General features: G+C 35.2%; 2 protein-coding genes across 2 annotated transcripts in view; one reads left to right on the top strand and one right to left on the bottom strand.

Moving 5' to 3' along the window:
- Positions 1-19260, top strand: part of LOC127169208 (probable G-protein coupled receptor 153) — a 39048-nt gene extending 19788 nt beyond the window's left edge. Inside the window, 5 exon segments of the mRNA XM_051116412.1 lie at positions 7048-7480; positions 12708-12897; positions 14984-15105; positions 15107-15169; positions 17252-19260. Of these exon segments, the coding sequence (XP_050972369.1) occupies positions 7048-7480; positions 12708-12897; positions 14984-15105; positions 15107-15169; positions 17252-18028 (1585 nt within the window). The 3' untranslated portion in view covers positions 18029-19260.
- A 4788-nt stretch (positions 19261-24048) lies between these two features.
- Positions 24049-25101, bottom strand: her3 (hairy-related 3). The gene is made up of 4 exons (XM_051117519.1): positions 25039-25101; positions 24831-24926; positions 24629-24710; positions 24049-24518 (listed from the first exon to the last, which is right to left on the bottom strand). The coding sequence occupies exons 1-4, from the start codon at positions 25090-25092 to the stop codon at positions 24049-24051; spliced, it is 702 nt and encodes a 233-aa protein (XP_050973476.1). The 5' UTR covers positions 25093-25101.
- Between the last annotated feature and the right edge of the window lie 1876 nt (positions 25102-26977).

Raw genomic sequence — 26977 nt, 5'->3', positions numbered from 1 at the left:
CAGTTGTTGTTGTTTGTTGCTGTTGTACAATCAGGATGTTACAGGACATTCTCAGGACACGTGCCAAGTTGCATGGAATTCCAATCATAGGGGGAACTATAACTGAAACATGCTTGGTAACTCCACAGCTGTATCATTAATCAAGTTCATTTTTTTTTTTTTTTTTTGGGTCAAAAACTTACATGTATTTTGAATATCACTTGGACAGTTCAACAAGCATGGAACCAGTAGCCAATGAATCTTCAACATCTTAAAATGGAAAATCAGAATGGACTAATTGATACACAGTGTCACCACGTGGCTGTGTAACAAATCTTGAAAGAATATTGTAATACTGTAAAGCATCTTTGTTTTTGCTAGCAACTCTGTTTCTGTCTATGCCAGCATCAAAATTGTCATTTTGTTTGAATACTTGCATCAAGCCATATAAAATGTATGTCTTTTTTTGGCTGAATCGTTTTGCAGATCTGATATATTTGTTAGGTGTGGCCCATTTCACCTGTGAAAATGCTAACCACAATTTCTAAAAACTCAGCCATTTCTATCAATAGGAATAATACAATAGATGTCTAGAGGAAGCCACAGGATAAGAAAATCTTATGTATTAAATATTATAAATACTGTTAAATCACATATCAAAAATCTGTGTACCATAGATTGACTTTATGTGATTAATTGCAAAGAACTAAAGACTATGTGGAAGATCAGCACAAATACAATAAAGAGAGGCAGTTGGCAATGCTTACACTAACCTCTAACACTGAACACAAGCCAATATTGATCAGTCACAGTCTGTCTCTTTGTGCACAATATTCCGTTTCAGGACCTGCCATAGAGACAAAGGGTCTACTAGTGTTTTCAGACAAACTAGGACACTCCTCAACTGCCACACTATGCATATTCACGCTCAGTTCTTTAAAAAAAAGCAGGTGGAAATGCACTACAGTTAACTCCACATTGCATGAGGCATTATTTCCAAGAGACAACATTAAATTGACAAGCCACTAAACTCTTACATCACAATGCTGTGATCTTCTGACAGCTAAACAAAATTTTATGATAGGCCAGAGAACTACTGGGCTTGGAAGTCTACCTTCTGTAATGTTATTGAAGGACTCTTAAACCTGGAAAGAACTGCTCATAAAGTGGCTTGGCCCAGATTCAACTAAACACGTGGCCTCAGCATGATATGGACACGAGAAGAGGAATGCTATGACAACAAATCCCTGTCATGGTGGAGGTCACAGCCATAGTCACTCACCCCTGGTACCTGTGTCAACAGATCCAGATGCTCCAATTACTTTGACATCAACAATTCTACTTACTCAAACTTCTGCAGTTCCTCACTCGCCAAACAAATTCAGTGAAAATGACCACTTTAATCATTAGCGGAGGCAAGTCCAAAGCTTGGACAATACATTCTGGCATCAGTGGAGAAAGAAATACCTCTCAACATCACAAGCTGCTAAAAAAAAAAGAGCTCAGAATGAGGGATATTATGCTATATAGTCAAGCCAAGAGAAATGACTGCGCTATAAAAAATAATAATGAATAAAAAATCATTAAAAAATGGTCAAATGACTGGCAGTGATGGAACGTTTTTGAAGCACTGCCTCATGAAGCTTCGAAACTTTTGTGAATCAGTTTCAGTGGAGTGTCATTGGGGGGAACCTCTGTAAAATAAAGGACGTGACGTGTGTCCCACGACCTTTGAGTGACAATCCGCTCTGTCATTAGGCCACAACTGCCCATGAATGAACCTGTGAATCAATGAGTACACTGATATCGCCCCCTAGTGGTGAACCAGCATATGATTTTACCTGATCTCAGATCAGTTTTATTAACTTGTAGTCATTTTTAACAAGACGATTTCCAAACACTGTTGTTTTATTTTTTCTGAATTGTTACTTCACTGTAAAATGTTAATTCTTGCAGTCATTGGTCAGCTAATAACACAGACGCGTGAACTAATGTAGATATAAACGACACTGTGCTATTGACAACACAGTTCATCCAAAAATGAAAATTAGCCCATTATTTACTCACCCTCAAGCCATCCTAGGTATATATGACTTTCTTCTTTCAGACAAATCCAATCGGAGTTATATTAAAAAATCTCCTGGCTCTTTCAAGATCTATCATGGCAATAGGTGGGTGCTTCTCTTCAACAGTCCAAAACAAGTCCAGTAAAGTGCATCCATCTGTAATGCATCCATCTGTAATAAAAAGTGCCTCACATGGCTCCTGGGGTGCATAAAGGCCTCCTGTAGCGAATCAATACATTTTTGTAAGAAAAATACCCATATTTAAAACGTAATAATCACTTTAATCTAGCTTGCACAAACTGTTGTACATGGAAGCCGTCCCAGGCGGATGACGTAGTATGTTTGCGTTGCGTAAACATGAAGTGAGTCTTGTGAAAACCATTGTTTGTTTACAGGAGCAAAGGAAGCAAAGTTTTCTTACTTTAGCAATGGAAAACTAGTCTCCTCTTGGCTTATATTGAAATCATCTGACATTCTTCTTTACAAATCTTCGTTTTGTACTTCTAATTCGTGACCGTTGTTTTGTGTTTTGGTCTCTCCCCTGCGTGTCCGCGTTCGTCACTTCTGAGTATTGCGTGCACAACGCTGACAACTTACATCATCTGCCCGGAGCTGCACTGATGACATAATATCACAAAGCTGCAGTGAACAAGGCAAAATTAAAATTAGCCTCTGGATGAGATCAATGAACCAGGCCACCACATGATGACAATCAGGCTTCAGAAACACAGTTAAAACAGCCAGAAAAAAAAAAAAAAAAAAAAAAACTAATCTCCATCACTGCGACACTTTGCTATTTTCAGTAAAGCATTAGCATCTAAACCTCTGTTAATTCTCAACAAAAACTTCTGTATAAAAATGAAGTCAAATTGGTAAGTAGTAGGTGAAGGTGCTGAGATCTTGAGTGAGATGTTTGTTTTTAGTGTTCTGTTGCTGTCAGTCTTTTTTATTTTTTCTTCTTATAGCGAAGGTTTTTGCTCATAATAATTCAGGAAATGCCTGTAAAATAAGAGAGTTTTTCTGTTAAAAGTTTAAAGCTAATTTCTGTAATCATTTTCACACTATAATTTAATTTAAATTACTTTAATTGTACGTTTTTTGTTTGGCAGCTATTGCTGCCATTCATTTGATCATTTATTGTTATTATTATTTTAAAGTGAAGGCATTTGATCATAATAATTCAGGAAATACCTGTGAAATAAGTGGTTTTTATATATAACATTTAATTAAAATTCTGTTGCACTTTTAAATTAGGATATTTTACTTTAATTTTTGTTTGACAGCCGGTCATTATTATTATTATTACTATTATTATGTTGTGTATTTTTTTAACAGTGTAAGCAATGGTGCCATCTGTCAATTGGCACCATCTGGTGGTGATTTCACAAATTATTATTTAATAAATTATTTTTGCAATTTTACTTACGTTTATTTCTGTGTGATTTAAGAAAACTGAAAAATACACTACAAATATACATTGTTTTCTTTATAAAAAATGAGAATTACTGTAATGTGTCCTTAATGGCATAATATTTACAATAACATCTTATTGTTTTTACAGTAATTTTACAGAGTTTGAGTACAATTTAAAGTAAAGGAAAACGACTGTTATTATTAAATTAAATACAAATTAAAGTTATTATCTGTAAAGGTATTATTACACTGAACACATTTCCCAGCAGAGATGAAAAGGCTCAAAGAGGGATCATCTGAGGTGTTTCTGAGATGTTAAACTGCTGTCTCCTGAGTCTGAATAGTTAATGTTATTTTAGTCTGCTTAATAATGGCATCTTACAGATGCCAGGCATGGAGTGTACTATTCCCAGCATAGTTTATCATAGAGATGGTGCTATTAAATGTATGTTTTACATGTTATTTTAGTGAGTTAAACTCTGACCTTTGTAGCAGCATCTTGTTTTACTCAGTTGGTAAAGACAGTCACACAGTTCAAGCTGCTATTTTCAATCTGTCTGTCATCTTTGCAATCATTTATAGAAGTGTTATCTTTTTTTTTTACCCGTTTCACTTTTTATTTGAAGTTGTGATGCTAATAAATCTATCCTTCAATTCAGCTTGGGAAAATGGTTTATCTGTCTGCCTAGTTAAAGAAGGGGAACTCTTTTACATTAGAATGTTTATTTGTGCATACACTTTTAAAAATAAAGGTGCTTCATGATGCCATAGAAGAACCTTTTTTGTCTAAATGGTTCCATAAAGAACCTTAAACATCTGAAGAACCTTTCTGTTTCACAAAAGGTTCTTTGTGGCGAAAGCAGGTTCTTCAGATTATAAAAAGGTAAGAAAGAGATGATTCTTTAAAGAACCTTTGACTGAATGGTTCTTTGTGGAACCAAAAATGGTTCTTCTATGGTTGTGAAGAACCTTTTAAAGCACCTTTATTTTTAGGAGTGCATGTAGAAATTATATTTTTAGAATTTTGATTTGACTAATGTTAATTAATGTTAAGAGCTAATGTGCATTACCTCTGTCATTACTAGTTGCTGGGAAAAGACAAGTTGATGAGCACACTTTAATAGACAGGGAGTGGATTTAGTGAATTGATCATTCATATTCAAATGTATTAATTCAAAATAGCAGATAGCTACTTAAATGAATTTTACATTGAGGACCAGTTACTGCCTATGTATAGTGTTTAAATTGCTCACCTATGGGGTTCAGTTTCACTTAGATGCTATCAGTGTAGTCAGTATGTCAGCTCACGAGTATACGAACAAAGCCAATGTCCATTATCTGTTGTTCAACACAGTTGAGATCTGCATGGATAGACATCTTATGAGAGTCTTTATGTCCTGTGATTACTCTAATTTAAGGAATATGAGATTTATAAGGTATTTATACCAGTGCTATGCAATGTTATCTTTTGATGTTCTAGGATAATCATTTAGGCCTATATATAATAATTCCAGAGGCGTTTCATGAACGGAGTGCCTGATCACAATCTGTAAACCTCATTCAACATTCTGCATTGCACGATGCATAGCAGATTTTCCTCACTGGTCAAAGAACTGGAGGCTTACATCATGTCGATTGGTCCAGTATCTTATTACACACAGCTAGGGAGTTGAATTAAATCATTTCATTAGGACAGACCTTAGATGACACAAGTGAAAACAATGCTTGAAGGCCTAAACGTAGGCGTACAGTGTGTTCCGTGTTGTGCTTTCCCATGATTCATTGGTTAAATTTGTCATTTTTACATTTTAGTTACAGAGGACTCCACAAAGTGTTTTGTTCTAAATATAAATACTACAGTTTTTATTATATAATTATTTTATTAAATACTACTGCTTCTTTGTTGGTTTAAAAATAAGTTTTATGTGACATAATAACAGTGTTCTATGTTACTTATGCTATACTAAAAGTCATTGAATCAAACTGCAAAAAAAAAGTCTATTTTATGCTGTTGGGAGCTTTCCAAAAAAACTGTCACTGAATATGCTTGCAAAGGCTACCTTTAAATGACTAGCCGTGGAGAAGCTTGCTTTTTGGGCAGTAATGGTGCAGCATAGCATTTAAAGTGGCCACCATGCTAAAATCTTGACCCCCTGGTTTAAACCAAGAAAAATGATTCAATGGTATTGCCAGAATAAAATGTTTATACTATTTTATATACTAAAAAGCACATCTTCACAGAAGGGATTTGTATGTGAAGTCATTGGTAACACTTTACAACAAGGTTCATTAGTTAACTACATTAGTTACCATGAACCATGAATTAATATTTCTACAGCATTTATTGATCCTAGTTAATGTTAATTTCAGCATTTACTAAAGCATTATTAAAATAAGGTGTTTGTTAACAGTTAATGCAAAGTGAAAAATGAAGGACTGTATTTATATTAACTAATATTAACAAAAGTTAATAAATAGTGTAATAAATGTATTGTTAATTATAGTAGTGACTGGAAGGGTAAGAATCATTATTCCTCTTTGCTGACAGGAGACTATGAAAATTTTACTTAAGACATGAGCAGTCCTCAAGATAGCGCTAAACCTTTAACTAAAAATTTCTCATTTTTAGGAAAGATTTTTAGTCTTATGTTATTCAATCAAGTAATTTCTAATCAACACTGTTCTCTAAACAGCTTACTTAAAGTCAACATAAAACATTGTTTATAATCATTTTCACTTCTGTAACATTTCTGAGTGAAACTTGATTCTATCGGTCAGGAATTGACTGGATCATGACAGGGATGATAGTAACACATTTTGTTTTAAAATCATTTTGTTTATAAAAAACTGATTCTGTTTTGTTTGTTTGTTTTGTTTTATGGTTTTCACACTATTTATCTCAAACACTGATATCATTTTCACACTGTGTAGTAGTTTAGCACGATATACCGGTACTTAAAAAGTATTGCGATACCCTGCTTTTTAAAATAGTACGATTCCGCATTTTACTAGTACTGTATTTAAGATATAGTAAAATTACTATATCTTGAAATAAGATTTGGCTTTATGCTTTAAGCGAACTTACCAATATAGCAAAGATCTCTACACACCTGTAGGCTCGGTAGTTGTTCGCCATAATCCTGTGCAGTGGCACTGACATGTGATTAATATTAGTTTATTATTTTATTTTTTTTAAAGTGATATTTTTTGTCAGGTATCGAAGTCAAAATATTGGTATCATAACAACACTACTGTGTAAATTAATGGCAAGTACAAAGACTGTTGTTGTTACGTCAGTAGGTGGGGTGGAGGTAAACACTATTAGAAAAGTGTGGCACAGTGGCGGACATTTCATGTTTATTTCATCCCTATGTCTACAGTGTTTTCTAAATGGTTTCTAACTGATGGTGTTATTCACCCAGTTGTTACAACCATCCTCTGTAAAATTAACCGGACCACACAGTTTAGTATCAATGTGGCAAGAATGTTTTGCTCAATGTAATTTAGTTTTATTAACCTCTTATATAACCAGTATAGTCTTTGTTTTATTATTAACATGTAATATTTAATCTCCCTTATCTTCCACCAGGTTGAGTAACACCAAAAAGCAGGCGGTTCATACCGTCATGGGCATCTGGATGGTGTCATTCATTCTGTCCACCCTGCCCGCTGTGGGCTGGCATGATACCACAGAACGATTTTACACCCATGACAACTGCCGCTTCATTGTGACCGAAATTGGCCTGGGCTTTGGCGTCTGCTTCCTGCTGCTGATCAGCGGGAGTGTGGTGATGGGTGTCATCTGTATTGGAATTGCCCTCTTCCAGACCTTTTCCATCCAGATGGGTCAAAACGTGGACAAGAACAAATTTAACGTGCCCACCATTGTAGTAGAGGATGCCCAGGGCAAGAGGCGCTCATCCATCGATGGCTCAGAGCCCATTAAGACATCGCTGCAGATCACCTATCTGATCAGTGGAATAGTCTTCATATACGACTTTCTAACAGGATTCCCCATATTGGTGAGTTTTCATTTAAAAGGACATGATTATACACAAAGATTAGAGCATCAATGATGTTTATCTTTGCATGTGAGTTAGGGAGTTGTCTGCTGTGACCTATGAATGATATTGACTTGAGAACTATCAATGAAGAGAGTGCTTTTGATTATAATGATCAAATGTGTCAGTCTGAAAACTCCCTTGCATCTCTGTAAAAACATGCTGCTGCATTTAGTTAAGATAATATCCAACTTACGTAAAATAAAGAACACATGCTTTTTTTAAAAATGGTAGGTGGATGAAACTGCACAACAAGAAAAGTCACATCCAGGCACTCGCATAATTACAAAAGCCTTTTTACTTTTCTAATTATGTGATGTGGATTTTTTGTTCTGCAACAGGATCCACCATTTCTGATCATTTGTTCCCCTTCTGGAACACCCATAGTTTTCTTTGTGAGTACTAGATGCACCCCTGGTAGAGATACTTGTTTTTTTTTTTTTAAGTTGAAACAACACATTGTTACTTGTTCTAATGTTTAATTTTAAGTTGTGATAACTAATTGCAGTAATCTTTTTTTTTTTTTTTTTTTACAGTGAATCTGTTGTGAACTCAGTCATAAAAGCCCATCTTTTGAAGAAAAGGAACAAATCTCTTCCCCATATTCTATATTTATTAGGGATGTGACCAGATCTCGTGGCACAAAATCCGGCGAGATCCGATGTGTCTGGCGAGACCAGTCGGATCTTGCGAGATCTCGTGACCATATCTTTGTAAAACATTTTGCGCTTTTTACACTAGAGCTGCACCATTAATCCTTAAAATATCAAGATCTCGATTCAAACACCCACGCGATTTTATTCCTGAATGACAACGATTTAGATTTGTCTATTAGGACTGTTTCGCATCGCGAGTGTCAGTGGAGCGTGAGAAGCACATTTAGTGGCTGCCAATGTTAATGAATCAGAGGGTCGGGGTAAATGTGAAAGCAGAAAGATGTAGTTTGGGTATAAACACTTATTGTGTACAGTAGCGATCAAAACGAAAGTATCTTAAGACTTGTATGTATAGTAACGCTTATCCTCTTCTGCCAGGAGGTCGCAACAACTGCCCGTTTAAAACATGTCACTGAATCATTCATTCAGATTTCAAGTCAAGCAAGACTTAATGAAGTGAGACACTGACTCCTTCACTGAATGTTTTTTTTTTATTTTGTTTAAATGAATATATGTTTTTAAAAGGCTTCAGTAACGAACAGTTTGTCAAAACCACTAGTAAATTATGTTATTTTGTTTAGATTTCTAATATTTTTTCTCCAGAATCATGAGAGAATCATGGTCTCCAATTTATTAAAAACAGCTGGGATTCTCAATTGATCCAGAATCGTGAAGCTCGTTTAAATGTTGTTTATTACTCCATATAATTCATTAAAATGGAAGTTTAATTTCATGAAGTTCAAAATTCACCTTCATTTTTTTTGCGTTTTGTCTTTTTCAGTTGAGTAAGACTATTTTCCCTGTATATTTCATCATTGAGGATTTCTTACGAAAAGTTTAAAAATCTCGTCTCGTTCTCGTGAACCCAGTCTCGTGTCTCGTCTCGTGGAATAAGTGTCTTGTTACACCCCTAATATTTATACACTTTATAGAACTTTTCCAAATATAAATATATTGGGTTTTCAACTAGTTTTGCAAACATGACAAAATTGGTAAACTGACACAGAACATATAAACAACAGCAGAAGTGTGGTTTACTTTTTGATGGTTTGTTGTGATTATGGAGATTTAGTTTATAATAATACACAGACTTGTGTATGGTATCTAAATGTCTCTAGTTTCAATGGCTTCATGCTTTGGGCAGCGAGTAAATATTGTAAGTATTGGAGAGTTTGATTGGTTGCAAACCTTTGATGACAACACTAATAGAAGACCTGGTTTTCTTCTCTCTTCTTATTTTGCTTTCTTGCATTTTATTTGTGTTTAGCACTGTTTTCCCCTAACATCCAAGTCTTACCAATTGTCTGTAATCTACTCAGAAACCCAGGGTTACATGCATAACAGATACGTTTAAATTTATAGATTCACGCACACTGTGGAAACGCAAAACCAAGAAGCACAGTCAAAACTATGTCTAGATTATAAAATCTGAAAAAGTGTGTGAAAAAGATTAGCCTGTCACTACACAAATGTCCTCCAAAAATGCAACTTCATGTAAACGCCTGAAAAGAAGCAACATTCCTAGTAACCAAAACTTTCACCAAAGAGGAAACTGAATCCATACAGCATAAATCACCAGTCCTCTTTTACAAGGGATGTAAATTGCAACAAGAATTCTGTCTAAATCGGACTCAAGTAGTTCAAAATGAGGCTTGGTGAAACTTTTAGGACTATAGATAAGTCCCGAGAAGGAACGCAGGTCGGAAAGTCAGGCACTTTGTCCCACACATGAAACAGGAAACGAGTGAATACCTCCCCAAAGAAACATTATCACCTGTTGCATGTTCAGCAGCAATCATCACATAATTGCCACAGTTTGCTTGTTGTTCTTGTGTTGGCATGAGTTTGCAATGCTTTTAATCCATCTAGTCATTTTATGGTAACACTTCATTTTAGGGATCATTCTCACTAGTTGCTTATTAGTATGCATACTAACATACTGGCTTTTATTAGTACTTATAAAGCACATATTAATCCCTTATTCTGCATGACCATATTTTAGATCCCTTAATCCTACTCCATATCTAAATTTAACAACAACATTACAAACAGTTAATAAGCGGCAAATTAGGAGTTGACTGGGGTAAAAGTTAGAGTTAATAGTTAATAGTGAGAATTGGTCCCCAAACTAAAGTGTGACCCAGTCTGTAGTAGTATAATTTTCATTCTTGCAGTACAGCCATTTCACCAGCAGGCGTCACCCTCACCTGAATTGTAATTAGGATTCTTTGTTTTCACATCGATATGTATAGTCTTTCGTGTTCACTGTTGTGTATTAAAGGAACTCTAAGTAGGTCTCCCAAACAGTTATAGGTTTGTCAAAGGCCCTGTTTCAGTTTTCATCATAGGCCTTTTGAAATAACACACTACCAAGCCACAATAATTCGGGTGCTGCTCTTAAACTCTCTGAGAAATAAAAACTTTGAGAAATAGAATTCGTACATATCTTCATACATTAAGGCCATTGAATATAGATTTTTTAGACAGTCATCTGAGTATTAGCATGTATGATGCATTTCCTCTAAGTAAAGCTGTTTTCTTTGTCAGAAATGCAATTCATAAACTAATGGTGGAAGAATATATGTAAAGAAACATTCAAAGTAGGAAAAGCCCTGTGGAGAGGTCGCTAAACTGTGCCCTACAGTATCTTGGTTTTTGAATAAATTGTTTTTTACTAGGGGTGTAACGATATATTGTGCCTATAATAATAATAATAATAATAATAAATTATCTTGGAGTGAAATTTGGCCTGGGAATCGGTTTGTGAGACGCACCCAGCTACGCACTGTAAAAATAATCTGTAAAAATAATGTACAATGTACTGTATTAATGTGAAGGATTTTTCTATAAGTAATTTTTCCATATGTCATTTCACCAGTATTTTGAATTTTCTTTGTGGTAGTTCTGGTAATCAAGATATCGGCATCAAAATAGTGTCCTGCCTAAAATACATGTTATAGTTTCATTGTTATTTAAGGCGATAGAATACTCTTGTGAAAAGTACACTTTAGTATATCTATGCAGAGTACTTAGTGGAAATAATCAGTGTTGGGGAGTAACTAGTTACATGTAATGGAATTACGTAATTTAATTACAAAATAAATGTAATTTTAATTAGTTACAGTTACTGAGAAAAAAAATGTGTAATTAAATTACAGTTACTTTTGAAAATGCTAATGAATACAAAGGGGGTTAAATCTGAATTTTTCACACACACACACACACACACACACACAGATTTAATTGACTTCTTACATAAATTGCATTGACTGCTCTAAAATGAGACACCAGTGTTTCAGGAGTTTAGGACACAGGGCACATGCTTGTTTTGATAACTGTTTTTTTTTCCTATTTGGATTTATGCATATACTTTATTTTTTTAAGATTAATTGTTTTTTTCCAATTGTTTTAGATGACAGTGTTTCCTGTCATAACTATGCAAACATTTTAAATGCAACATTTTAAAAACAGTATCACAGCTATTCAACTATTTCTTGCTATGATTGCAAATCTGTAATTAACCTCAGAATGATCTCAAAGTAAATAAGAGGTGTTAAGTCTAAATTGGTGGTGTCTGATTCTGATTGGTCAGTCATGACATTCCAAGGTGTGTTATTCCCCGATAACAACTGGTGAAAGATAATGACACACACCGGGCAACTTAAGTCGATTGATAGTTTTCTTGGTGGGAGCTTTGCATTTGGTTAGCTGATAATATATTAAAACTTAATTCAGTATTATGTGTACAATTTCTTAATTCTGTCATCCTGATATCGTGGACTCGCTCTGTTGTTTCATACAAATGCAGCTGCTGCCAACTGTAATTATTATAAGATAACTAACAAACTGTAAGTACTGTGAATGTTGTGTAATAAAAGTGGTATGACTGCACTGTATCCCTTAAATGTCCATCTAGTTTGAAGTTGCTGCTTGCTAGCAGCTGATTTCTTCATTGCAGCTTTGCGTTCAAATATTTCAGCTCAGATCAGTGTTTCGTGTCTAATTATTTACTTTTGTGGCAAGCAGCTGTGTAATAAGTGGGATAATGTACATCCAGCCAGTTGTTATCGCAAAATAAAGATGTATATTGTCCTTACTTATTATAATCTTAATTCAAGTGATAAAGGATTTTACAGTAATCAGTGTTGAGTGCTACAGTAAGGTTAACTCTGCCTGATTTAAATGCTTCAAAATGATTAACAGTTGAAAATATTAGAAATTTAGAAAAGTAATCAAAAAGTAATCAAATGTAAGTTACATTACTTTAATAAAGTAACTGAAAAGTTACACTACTTATTCAATTTATATTATTTATAACAATAAAGTTTAGTGATGAGCCTAATTATGTACTGTATGTTGGTGGATAAAACAGCATATAATTACAATTATATTTATAGTTATCAATTTATAACAATTTAGTGTAGTAACAAGCGATCCTTTTTTGCGATGTGCATATATTATAAGAGGAAATGTATGTGTTACCATTTGAATTTGCTTTTTAGCATGTAAATAATTGCAGTGCTCCATTGCAGGTGGTGAGCTTTGCCAGCCTGAAATTTGACCGCTCCTACAGCTGGATGGTCCTGTGTGTCCTCTGGTGCTCCATAGCACAGTCAATCCTGCTTCCCATGTTCCTGTGGGCTTGTGACCGCTACAGAGCAGACGTCAAGATGGTCTGGGAGAAATGTGTGGCCATCATGTCCAATGATGAGGTGGATGAAGGTAAGGATCATTGATCTCTCTTTTAGCATGTTCCAAGGAGAAACCAATGCAGTGTTCAAAATAACACAGCGTTGGGCTACTTACATCCTGCTACACCAGTGTTTATTTGAAAAGAATATATAAGACAATATATAAAACACAGTTCACAGCAATATATATTGGTAAAGTCTAGTATTAAACTGTCACATAACTTCACTCGGCAGGATTAACAGGAGAATGAAATAAAACGTAAAATTACAGACATTGCAGCAACTGAGCTTTAATTTTAGTGACAATGATAGATCATCCTGCTAAAACATGCATAAGGTAAATTATCTTAAATGATGCCTAGTATGTATAGTGCCTACAAAATTTATTTCCAGTAGTATGTGTAGTGTGATAGTAATTTTATTGGTATCACTTTACAATAAGGTTCCACTTGTTAGCATTAGTTAACAACATTACTTAACATAAACTAACTTTCAAATGCTTTTAAAAAAGCATTACTCATTCCGGCATTTACTTACACATTATTAAAATCAAAAGTTGTATCTGTTAGTGTTATTTAACGGACCATGGACTAACAATGAACAGTCGAATTTTAATTAATTATTGTTAATGTAATTAATGTATTGCTCATTGTTAATGTTAGTTAATGCATTAAACGTGGTTAAAAATGGAACCTTATTGTAGAGTGTTATCATTTTATTTTATTTAGTATTTGGATACTTGGATATTTATTTAACGTATGTATTACTGCGATGTTTGTAAAATAAATAAATAAATAAAAACACTTGAATCTATAGGTCAACCAATGATGACCACAGTCATTGGATTTATCATGTGACCTGCATTTGGAGATGGATGGATATTAGTTTCATAAGTGTCTTGTTAATGTATGTTGACTCTCACTCAGAAACAAATATATAACTTGAGCACCTGCTGAGATGCCTTTGGAGTGAATTCCACTGTAGAGGTTTTGCTGCAATGTTGCTTTACTCTCAAGTGAAGTGTCACAGAGATGCATGATGCCACTATTCCTTTGAAATGTGACCAAAGGGCCCCAACAGACTGGCAGGACCACTGGCCAAAATCCCATAGTTACTGCAGCCATTGTTACTACAAAAAAACTTTGAATTAGCAACCAGAAATAAAATAATTAATTAAACAAAATTACAGAAAAAAAGCTTTCATGGATATTCCATGTAGAATTACTTTGATTTTACAGCAAAAACAGTACTTTGGCAGAAACAATGTTATTTTGCTTGCAATATATAGTTGTGTTGTTTTTTTACAGGAACGATGTAAAATATAAAAACAAAAAATGATCTGGATTCCCAAAGGTCACATGATAATTATATGATCGATATGCTTAATCACAAACTATTAGTAACCTGAGGCTGTCAGTATGTACTGATGAATGTGGGTGTTAAGTGTGTGACTTTGCTGCTAGCTGTATTTCATTACCCTTCCTGCTATTTGCCACTTACCCATTTCTAAGTTTGCAATCATAAGGAATATGTGCAAGAAATGGATTGTGTGATCTTAATTTTACCAGTGCTCTGCTTCTTTCCAGACGGTTTGCCTTGTGTAACACAACTCAGTTGTATGTATAAGGGTTGCTTCTTGTACTTGTGTCTCACTCAAATGCATGCTAAGCTGCCTGTGCTAACAGCTAATCTCATCTGTCATCCCGCTGTGTGCCCCCATTTTGCCTTAAGACCAGCATTTCACATTGCCCTACAACTGTTTTTAAAGTTTAAAAAAAAATGTTTGTTCCCCTCAAACAATCTTTTGCCCCAAAACATATTTTAGGGAATTTGTTTAAATGACAGTTTGCTCTAGCTGCAATCTGCAGCACTTCATAATTAGTAAACAGCGACAGTCAGTTGTGATTTTCAGTACGAGACACTTCAGTGAATCCTAATGATTTCACATGAAGCAATTTTTTACAACCTCTCAAATTCTAATGCGGACACCGGAAATCTATAAGAGGGAATTGTTTTTCTTCTCTTTTAACCTATTCGTCTGTCTGTCTGTCTGTCTGTGTTTTTTGAGCACACTGATTTTTAATCCTGATACATATATATGCTTTCTGCGTTTGCAGAAAACAGCCAGGATGGAGGCATTCATCCGGACTTAATATTTGACAGACCGTTTGACTATAGCTCTGCTGGTGATATCATGACGGTAGACCGTATTGCCAAGTACGAATTCTCAACCTTAGAAAGGGGGGGGCCCCCAGGGTTATCCATTGAGGGAGCTTCAGGAAGATAAAATGCACTATTTGCAGGTATATTTCCATTGATTTTGTTTTCAAATTGATATTTTCTTTATTTTTTTAACTAAAAATGTGCATGCTGCAATGGCCCTCCACCTCAGTATTTGCCAAAACGTACAGTCACTATATTACTGTCAGCTCTTTTACTGGAATCGTTTTACATTCCTGTTGTGTGACCTATTTGAATTCTTAAACGTCAGACTTTAAAATTGGAGATTCTTGGAAAATATGATCTAACAAACACTTTTGTTTCTTTACCCCAGTGAAATCTAGGTATTTTTATGTAGGGTTTTTTCTGCTGTTGCAGGGCTCATGTGATGACTGCCACTGTGATGGCTTTTCAGTTTATATTTTAAAGTTAAAAGCTTGAAGTCATTGCAAATTTAAATGAGTAAAGAAAAAGTCAAAATTGCTCAGTATGTTGTAAAAATCCCTTGATATTGATACTAAGGCTGACATTAATTTTATTAGCTGATGTGTGATCTGTTTGGGAGTTTATACTTTCATGGCACAATCTAAATTTAGTTCTTTAAATGTGAAATACAGAAAATTAGAAATCAGTCCAATGATTTGAACCACTCCCACAAGGAAATGGTACTATGAAGGTGATTAACATAACATGCTGCCAGTACGTTTTAGAGTTGTGCAATGCTTCACTTCAAACTTTTAACCTTTTTACATTCAAATGATTACTTCACATACTGCCCATAAGCGCTCACATGTAACCTCCACATGTAACTTTCATTGACCTTTTACATGTCATCCATTTTTCTCTGTGGGTAAATTATTAACCAGCTATTAAAATATGCCTGTCTGGAATGAAAATTTGGACTTGGAGGTTAAATGTGGAGAATATGCCATAAATGTGTACGCCGAACACTTCCCAAAGCTCTGTTAGGCAATCTGCAGTGCTTGACTGCTTTCCATTTGCTGATTTTATTGCTATATACATTGCACGAAACAACTTTTGAAGTTCTCTTCAAAGTTAAGAAAACTACCATTAACATTGTGTGTGTTAGAATTGTTCCAGAGATGTTCTGCAAAAAACAAAAAAACACTGATGCGTATTGATAAAGAACGCCAAGCTGATGTGTCTGCATTAGAACGTTATTCACTTTCTGATGATTTTAGAATAGTATTTATGTAGAAACAATGTTCTTTTTCAATTTCACCAGTGTTTTACATCATCATCATCGAGTATTGGAATGCCATAATAATTGGGAAGTATAAGCTGTTACTGTTTCTGCTGTCAAGCCATTTGGGCTTATAGAATATTAGAGGCTGCCAAACAATAATATTTAGCACTGTCTAACAATTGTGAAATAAGTCCATCTTTATATTTATATGAGACAAAACAATATTTTATCAGTGGGCAGTATAAAATGACAAGCTTTTATCAAACAGAATTACCATTTAAATGAGTTGAGTGACAAGGTTTCTAAATACCAAAACATAAAAAAATATTTAAGTGTTAACTTTTGCTGGTCCTGTAGTATAATTAAGCTTGTGTATTAGTTGATGTATTTAAATAGATAAGATCATCAGAATCAGTTTTCAAAGAAATCCAACTACCCAAAAACTGAATGCCATTGCTTTAATGATGCTTTGCTTCCCTCTACTGGCCAGAGAATAGTACACCTATCAATCAGCCCTCATAATGCATAGGGCTTCTTTGTAAACTGCTGTCTCATTCCTGCATTAACCAATACAGTTGCTTTCATGCTAGGCTTGTGCTGTATGCTTTGGATAGTGTACTTAAAGTTATTTCAAATACTAAAAACTCATTTTGTCTTTCCTGTGTAGTTCTCAGAACAATGTGGAATGTGAGTATCTGTTTGTAGAATGAGTGATTATAAGCGAAACAAAAAGAATATTACCACTATTAAAAGGTAGATCTATTAATATTTAATACTTTAAAGTGAAAACAGGCCTGTGTTGCCACAATAGTTCACAAAATTCCATTGATTCTGGCATTATTAGAGATGCAGAAGCTTTGAGAACGTTTTAGGTCTTTAGTTTGAGCCGGAATTTAGCTTATTTTTTATTTTTTTTTTGTAGAAATGTCCTGGTTCATTCGTCTCTGTGTTACTCCAGGTGCCCCCTACAAGAAGATACTCCCACGACGAAACCGACATGTGGACCACCGGTCAGATCCCGTCTTACCTGCATCGCTGGGGCTCCACAGAGGACATCATTGGCATCCCGCAATACAGCTCGCCACGCCACGAGAGACGTCGGAGCAGCCCCGCGTCCTACCACGAGGAGAGCCACCCACACCGCAAAAGGAGGCGATCCGAGGACATGCATTCACTCAAGCAGATTCCACGAGTCGAGCGTTATGAGGACGATTTCAAGTGCTTTAGCCGCGACGAAGTGATTAACTTCATTGACGAGACACCACTTGCTAGTCCAATGAGGAGCCCCCGGCGAGCCTCTGCGATCTCTCTGGTTCCAGAGACGTTTGAGCAGCACGTTGTCTTGCTGCCACATTTCCCACTCACGCACTTTGAGCGCGAGCCTCAAGCGTTGAGACGTTGCTCTGAGCACAGCAAAGGAGGCTCTCAGGATCTGCAGAGAAAGGCAAAGGACGGTAACGAAGGCAGGAGCGTCAGCGGTGAAGGCTCGGGCATTAAGGGTTGCCCTGAGCACAGTCATGTTGTTGCCAAGCGTGCATCAGAGCTTGTTCCGTTGGGACAGGGTGCACGGACAGGGGATCAGTCTTCAAGTATAAGGACAGGACAGGTAGATGCAACTGCTTGGGTGGACCAGAAGCACCTGCCTAAAGGGGAAAGCAAAGGAAGCACAAATAGTTTTATAAGCTCACAGTCTGCATCGTCGGGCTATATGACATCCATAGGATCCACAAACTAAGCAACACTTTTATGAGGATTTCAAAGTAGTCCACTGATATGCTTATTAGTATTAAAGCTTTGACTAAGTGGAATGTTTTTGTTAGAAACTGGGTTTTTGAGACGTGATATATTCGGACATCGTTGTTGCTTTTTTTGTTGTTTTGTTTATGTGTTGCTGATCCAGGGCTGGATTATGGGTTCGGCCAGTGGGGTCAGTGGACCTCCAAGGTGAGGGAAGCTGAGCAACAGATAAAGATCCTGAGCTCAGCACTTACAGTTCGAATGAGCACAAGGCCTTCTGCTCATACTCATGAGCTTTATACTGAGGCCCATGACAGTTTTCGGCTTTTAGGTTTCAATGAGAATTTAGTATTCTCGTCAAAATACTGCCTTTCTTGACTGGGAAGTAAGGGGTCGTTCCATCACTTTGTGTATATCTACATATAAATATATCTAATGATAATTATTATTATAATTTTTCCCCCAAAGTGGAGCTGGGAGATCAAAAATACTTTTAACATTTCCAACATGCTTTCATGCTTGAATATGTCTTTGATGGTTAAAAAAGCCTAATTTTAGCCAATGTTTCTTTATTTTTTGGCCAAATTGCCCTTGTCTCATAGCATAGGGGAAGAGGTAGCAATATTAGATATTTTGAAAAACTGCTGGCTTTGCAGATTTTATTCCCTTCATTTAATAAAACCTCAAAGGTCAGTTTGGTTCTGGAAAAGGTTAGCAGTAAGATTTAAGTACGTAAGTTACATAGCGTTTCTTTACAACACTTTAGCTCACAGAGCTTTTAACTCTTTAAATGTGTTTTTGTTGTTTCTGGTGGTGTGGCATGTTTTTAATATTTTTTTAAGTAAACTAAAAAGATATTTTGTTATATCGTTTGAATTCATATTTTTGGAGCACAAGGTTCTCTTTGTAGATCCAGACATGTTTATGGCTAAAATGTTTCTTTTCACAGATATGTTTTAAAAGAGTTTGTGTTAAGTGCTTTGTGATGATTGAAAATGTATATCTGATGCATTGTTATTCTCATGATTACAGTCTTATTTGTCTGGTAGCCGTAACAGAGTATGATATGAAAAGTGATGCTATTTAAAAACACCCACAGCCTGCAGTTGACATGCACTTTTTTACAAAATAAGTGACATAATCTTTTGTCATGTGGAGAATAAGACCTTTCGAAAGCTGGTGCAATTGGATTTGTTATGGTAGGCAAAACCACTAAATCAAAATTGGATATTTGGTGTATTCTTTTATGTTATATATGACCAGATTTTCTACACGTATCCCAAGACATCAGGTTTTTTGTTCATTTATATAAAAATCCATGCTTGCTGCCAGCATGCACTTTTGTACTTTCCATGGTGTTGAAGTATCAAATGGTGCTTGATACCTAGGCAGCTTCACATGTGATCCATTCGGACATTCTTCATATTTCATGTGGAAACCTGCAGATTGCCCCTTAGTCTAATACACATTAGGGGCATAAATAAGAGTCTTCCTCCTCCTGTAATCTGGATAGTTGTACAAGTTTTTTTTTTTTTTTTTTTTAAAATTGTTTCTCACTGGCTTTTAAAGACAGTCATTTTTAACATCATAGCTGAGATGGCTTTAAAATGAATGTGTAAAAGGTTTGGTACCTGACGGAATATATATTAACTAAGATCAACTTGAAATGGCCTAAGCCTTGTTTTATATAACCAGTTATATATGACGTGTCACATTTATCTAGAATGATATGTAGCACTGAAACATAAGCCACTATGATACACAAATTTGAGTCTACATTCATGGTGAGAATGATCACTATTGCAGTAACACAGTGGGTATTGTGAATCATTTAATTATGAATGCAACCAGACCTGTTCAGTTTCAAACAAGCTTATATTATACATTAAAATGTAATTTAATGGAGTTTTAAAACTACTTCTGAGATTACAAGGATTATGTTGTGTCGGTGCACTCATGAAAATGCACTGTGTTAAACTCACTTAATTGTACCAATTTAAACATTTTTATCTCTGCCTATAACACTGTTTTGTTGCTCATGCTCTTTCTCTTTCAGTTCAGTTCGATTCAGTTCAAATGAGCTTGAACTGTGCTTAAAGGGGAAGTCCACTTCCAGAATAACAATTTACAAATAATTTACTCACCCCCTTGTCATCCAAGATGTTCATGTCTTTCTGTCTTCCTGTCTTCAGTCATACAGAAATTGTTTTTTTGAGGAAAACATTTCAGGATTCTTCTTTATATAATGGACTTCATTGGTGCCCCAAATTTGAACTTCCAAAATCTAGTTTAAATGCAGTTTCGAAGGCTCTAAACGATCCCAGACGAGGAAGAAGGGTCTTATCTAGCGAAACGATCTGTCATTTTTTTTTCAAAAAATACAAGTTTGTTTACTTTTTAAGCACAAAAGCTTGTGTAGCACAGGCTCTGGGATGCACGTTCTTGAATGATTCGTTCATATTGAACAAATCTTTAATGTGACTCTGGAATCACGTCTTGGGGAGTGATTCATTCAGTCGTGCATGCGCAGCATCCTATTAGGTTCTGTACTGGAATTAGTTCACCTGTTTAGAGTCTTCAGGTTTTTCGAGTCATTCGTTCATCTTATGGAGCTGTCACGTGATGCTGATTTTGCTAAAATGAACAAAATGACTCGAAAAAAAGATTCGTTCATATTGCTGAACAGGACTCAAAGGTCCGAGTCAGTAAAATGATCTGAACTTCCCATCACTACTACGAATCACGTCTTCAAATCACCACAAGTTCATCGTCTGTGTACTCTGGCTCAAAAAGTTAGAGTATGTTGAAAAAAAAAATGTTATTTTCTCCTACAACTTCAGAATCATCCGACATTGTTGTACCTTTTTGTTTGTAAACAGCGTTTGACTTACTTGCACTTTCTTAGTCTTTGCGCCTTTTTTATTTTCCAAAAAAAATGACAGATCGTTTCACTAGATAAGACCCTTCTTCCTCGTCTGGGATCGTTTAGAGCCTTTGAAGCCGCATTTAAACTACATTTTAGAAGTTCAAATTCGGGCACCAATGAAGTCCATTATATGCAGAAAAATCCTAAAATATTTTCCTCAAAAACCATAATTTCTTTAAGACTGAAGACAGAAAGACAGAAACATTTTGGATGACAAGGGGGTGAGTACATTATTTGTGAATTGTTGTTCTGGAAGTGGACTTCTCCTTTAATGGCATGATTATGTAGAGTAGCACAGTTTTGCTGAACATTAAGCAATAAACATATTACACACACACATAAAAAAATAATAAACCCACACAAATATATCTGTAGAGAAATGCAACTTGTCCTTGTTTAGTAATCCTGAAGACCTTGACTAGCTGGATCAGGTGTGTTTGATTAGGGTTATAGCAAAACTGTACAGAGCTGTGGCCCTCCAGGAATTGAGTTTGAGACCAATGTTTTACACAATTCTTCATCAGCAGCATTTTTATTAATTAATTAATTAATTTTATTATAGATTATTTGATCATTTTTAAAATTGATTAGGTGCAAATTAACAATGATTTTCTTATGCTATAATAAGCCCTGCGTGCCTTGTCATCAGATCTTTTATTGCCATAGGCTGAGATCATTAGACCCAAAGACAGGTGACATGATTAAGAATTGTTCCCCTGTCCCGAGTGTAAATTTTTTTCAAAACACAGTTCACCTTCAAGTAGCATGTAGATGCTATCTTATATACACGATAATGTCTAAGTCACATTTTTACTCCAGTGAATAATACTTTTTATGGTACGTTTTGTATTTGTATAATGATTAAAACAGGTTCATTCTCCAGTATGTCCTTGGTGAGGTTGGGATGCTGTCATGCAAGATGAAATAAACTGAATTCATTTCAGTGGCGAAAGGTGAGTAACTGTATGCATGTACAAACGGTTTTGTGTTCATTATTTATTTACTTTTTATAGTTGGAACTGGGGTGTAGTAGTGTTGACTGAGCTGGTGATATATAAACTGTAAATACGTCTGTGAAAATCACCATTCCAAGTTCTGAATCATTTTTCTGATTTTGTCTTTCATCCCGTCTCTCTTGAATATTGCTGGAAACAATTGTTTAAACCCACCACAAATAATGATAACCTACATACACTGTATACAGTGTAGACAGCTATTTCTTAATAACAGGCTAGACTATTCCATTATATTAGTGAAAATAGTGAAAACTTGTTATAATGCTACACCTTTCTTTTCTGTGTCGCACAGCAGGTTAGCCTGTTGACTTTAAAAAACGAATCTGTATGTTACAAGACAGAAAAACATATTCCTTGTCTGCATTACTCTGTTCTTGCCATCAGTGTTTGTAAGGGTAAAAAAAAAAACAGACCAAGGTAGCTAATTACAGTAAAATGGGGTAAGATGACCCCCACCACATAATTTTTTTCTTGAAAATAGATGCCACAAAATCACATCTCAGCACTTTTGACAGTTGAGAGATTTAGTTTTGTGTCTCTGTAGTTATATTATTGTTTTTGTGTCTCCCCCAGAATTGGCATAGAAGGTCACAAATGGCATGTTGTTACTAGTGTTATTAAATTTCAGACATTCATAGCGCTGCTATTGTGACATATCTTCAATTATATGGTCAATGAAATATGTAAATATTCAGTGTATAAGTCATAGAATAATTTTTCCCTTCATATAAACCTCTTTTACTGGGATTCTGTTTTTTTCTGTCGTCAGTTATTCAAATATTCAACTAAATTGTAAATAATTACTAAAAGTAAATTTTAAAAACAATAGCTGGTTTAGTTTTTACATTAATAACACTTTAAAATATATACATAAGTTTAATAAGCCAAGTCAAGTACTTTATTGTCATTGTGTAACACAACGAAATTTCTCTTGTGACATGAGAACTTTCAAGTCATTTATACATTATGTAAAATTTTATCAATGGGGGCTTCTTACCCCAGATACAGTAGGAGGGCCAATTTTACATTTTGTGCTATAACAACTAAATTAGCAAATGTCTCTACTTATGTGCCTTGATGTCAAGAGGCTTGGTCAGCAGCATTTCCCCCCTCCTTGGAAAACTGGAAAAAATTTTAGAGTAAAATTGTACTAACCTTTTTTATTTATTTATTTTTATTATATATATATTATTATTATTATTTTTTTTTTTTTTTTTTTTTTTTTTGATTACCATTTGTATAACCACAATTCATTTGCGCTTGAATAATAATAATAATAATCTTAATTTTAATTGAAATCATTTTCACGAGTTCAACTATGCTTAATTTTCTTAAGGGCCGTTCGTCAGACCCAGCCTGTTTACACCTCCCACCACGCACCATAACATCTTCAAACTTGTGTGCATGAGTATCTGTCTTCTTTTGAGACTGATGTTTATTATGTTCTTCGGCGTCTGCTGGTTCTCCCGCGCATCCGAATTTGAATTTGAATTCACAGTACGAACGGTTTTTTCTCTGGCTCACGTTGAGCATGCGTTTACAGTTATTTGGTTATTTCACTTCGTTTTGATAGATAGACTGAGCACAATTGAATATGTTAGGTCAATATAAATTTTCCATTTTAACTGAACACCTTAAGATACGCTTACCACAATGTATATTTTTGTTTGGGATTTTTTTTTTTTACAGTGAGAACCAGGTGTTTGGAAAGCGTCATTCAGATTTTTTACATGTTGAGTCAACAGCATAACAACAGCATGAGGTAGGCCTGTCTCACATAAAGATTACTTTTCATAAAGAATGATCGTAAAACTAGTGCATTCTACAAAGTTCAAAGTAAAAAACATTGATTAGATCTCCGCCACAGCTGATATCTATATTTAGTAATATACAAATTTAAGTCGCGTTTACATAATAAGCAAATTCAGTCCAATGTTGTAGTGTTTTTTTTTTTTTATTAAAATAAACATCTTTCATCATTTATGAAAAAATAGGATCTACATATACAGTGCATGAGAAACAAAATTAGAGCTACTTTATAAAGTCTAAGTGTTAAACCGGTGAAATTCTTCAGATTTACCAAGGCCGCCAATAACTCTGTTTCAATGCGTCAGATAAATTGCAGCACTCATCAACCTTTGTATTTTTAAGACTGACGTGTGCGGATTTGAGCTTCTTAAATCCGTGGGTCCCAGCCTGTGCGTTAAATGATATTTTGTCAATATCACAAATTTCAGTCCTCTTCGGCACAGAGCAGTAATTTCTGTCTGAAGTTTGCTGCAGGTTGGAATAAGGAGCGTCTGTTTTAAGCGAAACCTTGTGTGATCGACGAAGTGTACTTGTTGTTGCAAGGACTTGTGCAGGATCGCTCTCCGCGGTACTGAAACCAGGAAGTCTGGCGTGGGTAGGACCGCTGGTAAGATGTGTCAGCACGATGGAGCGGGAATCTCTGTCCGCGTCCGATGCTAGAAGATAATGACTGACAGTGGCGAGACAACTTCTGTAGCCAGCGCGATATTCAGCAGAGTCACAAACTGTGGGTATTCCTGTAATTCGATAAATCATTAATTAGCTAATGTTTTCCAATAATACACTTATATATTAAGACAGAAATGTAGTGTAGGCTATATATATTATATGCGAATGGCACACAAACCTCTTTTGGTGTTTTGCAGATGCATCAGATGTTTAACAGTCAGCTCCAAAATGTCAGCCTTTTCCAATTTTCGCTTGCGAATCTGAATAATGTAAAATATTCAAATATAAAAACAGATCCGTTAGTTTATGAGACAGATATTTGATGTTAGGATTTGAATAAATAATCACTTTAGAAGATTAAATCCGTTTAAATTTCTTACATTGTTCGAGCAGACACTCTCCAGGAGACTTTTCAGTTGATTCAAACATTTATTGATACGCGCCCTTCTTTTCTTCTCCATCTGTGGTTTAGACACCTGAAAGAAAGAAAAACGTTCATTTTATTTAAAATACAATAAACACACGCTGATAAAGAAATTCTAGAATTTTTTTGTTTAAAAAATGAATGTAACTCATAACTCTAATTACCTTTTTAACGCTCTGAGTTTTCCCTGTTACCACTCTGTCCGTTGCTGCAGCCATTGTCCTCAAATGCTCGATGCGCTTAGATACCCAGATGAATTATCCAGCTTCCTTGTGTTAGAGTGAAGGAATTCCTCCTAGCATCCTGCTTTATAAAGAGAGACTCACTTAACATCTCAATGCACTGCTCACATCATTGGTGCGCAAAAAGAGCATCCATTTAGTTTCTGCTGAACACCCAATCAGCATGAAGTTGCTTTCCTGGCTGTGCTTTTGTTCTCAAAAGCAGCTTAAGATTGACTTTTTTATAAACCATGAGACTTCTAATTTATAAAATCAAAAACAAAATACACGATAAAATAAAAAATATTTGTATTACTTGGTCGTATTGGAGTAATGCGTAATTGTCTTTCCTCGCATCACTTGCAAGTCTAATATATTTTATTTGAAATTTCAAACTGTGGCTTTTCAAAACATGGGCTAACCCTTACAATCATATTATCTTATATTTTATATCATATGTTATTTTTATTTGCATTAGTTTAGATAGAAATGAACAAACAAGCTCTCGTCTAAGACATCGTGTGGGGTGAAATGTATAGAGAGTTCCATAGAAACACCGTAAAATGGAAAATGTTACAAATAACCAGTCGAGATGTAGAGGAATTAGCTCTGACTATTCATCCCTTTCTCTTCAAGTTTCACGCCACGTTGAGACAGGCAGCACCGTGGAAATCTTTTCCGTGTCTTCACAACGTAGCAATTTTCTGCCAATAAGGAAGGGGAATCACCTTTACAGAATTAAAACGTCAAGATTCTACAAACCAAAGCTACATTTTCTAAAACTGCCAAAACGCTCTAGGATTCTTTGGTTGTCTGTAGAATACAGACGGTCATGGTACAAGTAGAGCTATAAGTTTTAAGCTTGATAACATACATGTTCTCAAAGAGAAGTAGAATTCTCACAGATGTTCCCTTCAAAGAGCAAACCGAGGAGAATCAGAGGAACGCCTCCTGTCCGAGGACCCTATCCGCCTGATTTTCCACACTTTCCCGTCAATAGAGCCTGTCCTTGGAAATGTCATACAGGGTTTTTCCACAAAAAAAAAAAAAAAAAAAAAAAAAACTTTTAAGTAAAGGCCCTGTAGTTTCCACTGAGGAAAAACTAGTTTCACAAATGATGAACATGTGGAAATCAACACACAGTCTCGTGCCAATTTCATGTCACAGCATAAAGTATTTTAGTGTACTTTAATTCCAGGTTAACTTTATTTTTAAAAATTGTATACACATTGCTGAAGCAATGACGTTTTGGTTCTTATTTTTTCTTTGGTCAAAATTAGACTGTCCTGTTGCACACACACACACACACACACAAAAAAACGGGGAATGACTTCAAAAACGTGACACGCGACAGGATGAATGAATGTCCATTGATAGCTTTAAGACTTTTTTCACTTGAGACGGCCCCACTATACAATGGCTTTATTTATACAGAGGGAACAAATGACGTGACACCGAGATGGACTCACATTACCATTTCAGCAGCTCCGGTCAACAGCCTTTAGAAGGCAATGAAAAACACTTCAGTTCATATATGTATAGAGAAACGATTGATCTTTGGGGTCTATTGTAAATCTTCTAAAATAAGTTCTCTTTCAAGGAATGCAATTCTTTTTATTACGACACAATAATATTGCACCAAACTTTGCAAAGAGTGTACAGTGTTTACAAGATTAACTTAAATACACTGAAATAAAAAGTTTTTGCTATTTTAAGCTTAATCTAGCACTATAGATAGATATAGATATAGATAGATAGATAGATAGATAGATAGATAGATAGATATACACACACACCAGTTGGTCTTTTGACAACTGAAGTAGTTTATTGTATTTTATTGTATTTTGTATATTGTATAGCTTATTTTAGCTTTGCTTTTATT

The sequence above is a fragment of the Labeo rohita genome, chromosome 8, assembly GCF_022985175.1.
Source record: "Labeo rohita strain BAU-BD-2019 chromosome 8, IGBB_LRoh.1.0, whole genome shotgun sequence".
Lineage (NCBI taxonomy): Eukaryota > Metazoa > Chordata > Actinopteri > Cypriniformes > Cyprinidae > Labeo > Labeo rohita.
This window is presented reverse-complemented; position numbering and strand designations above follow the sequence as displayed.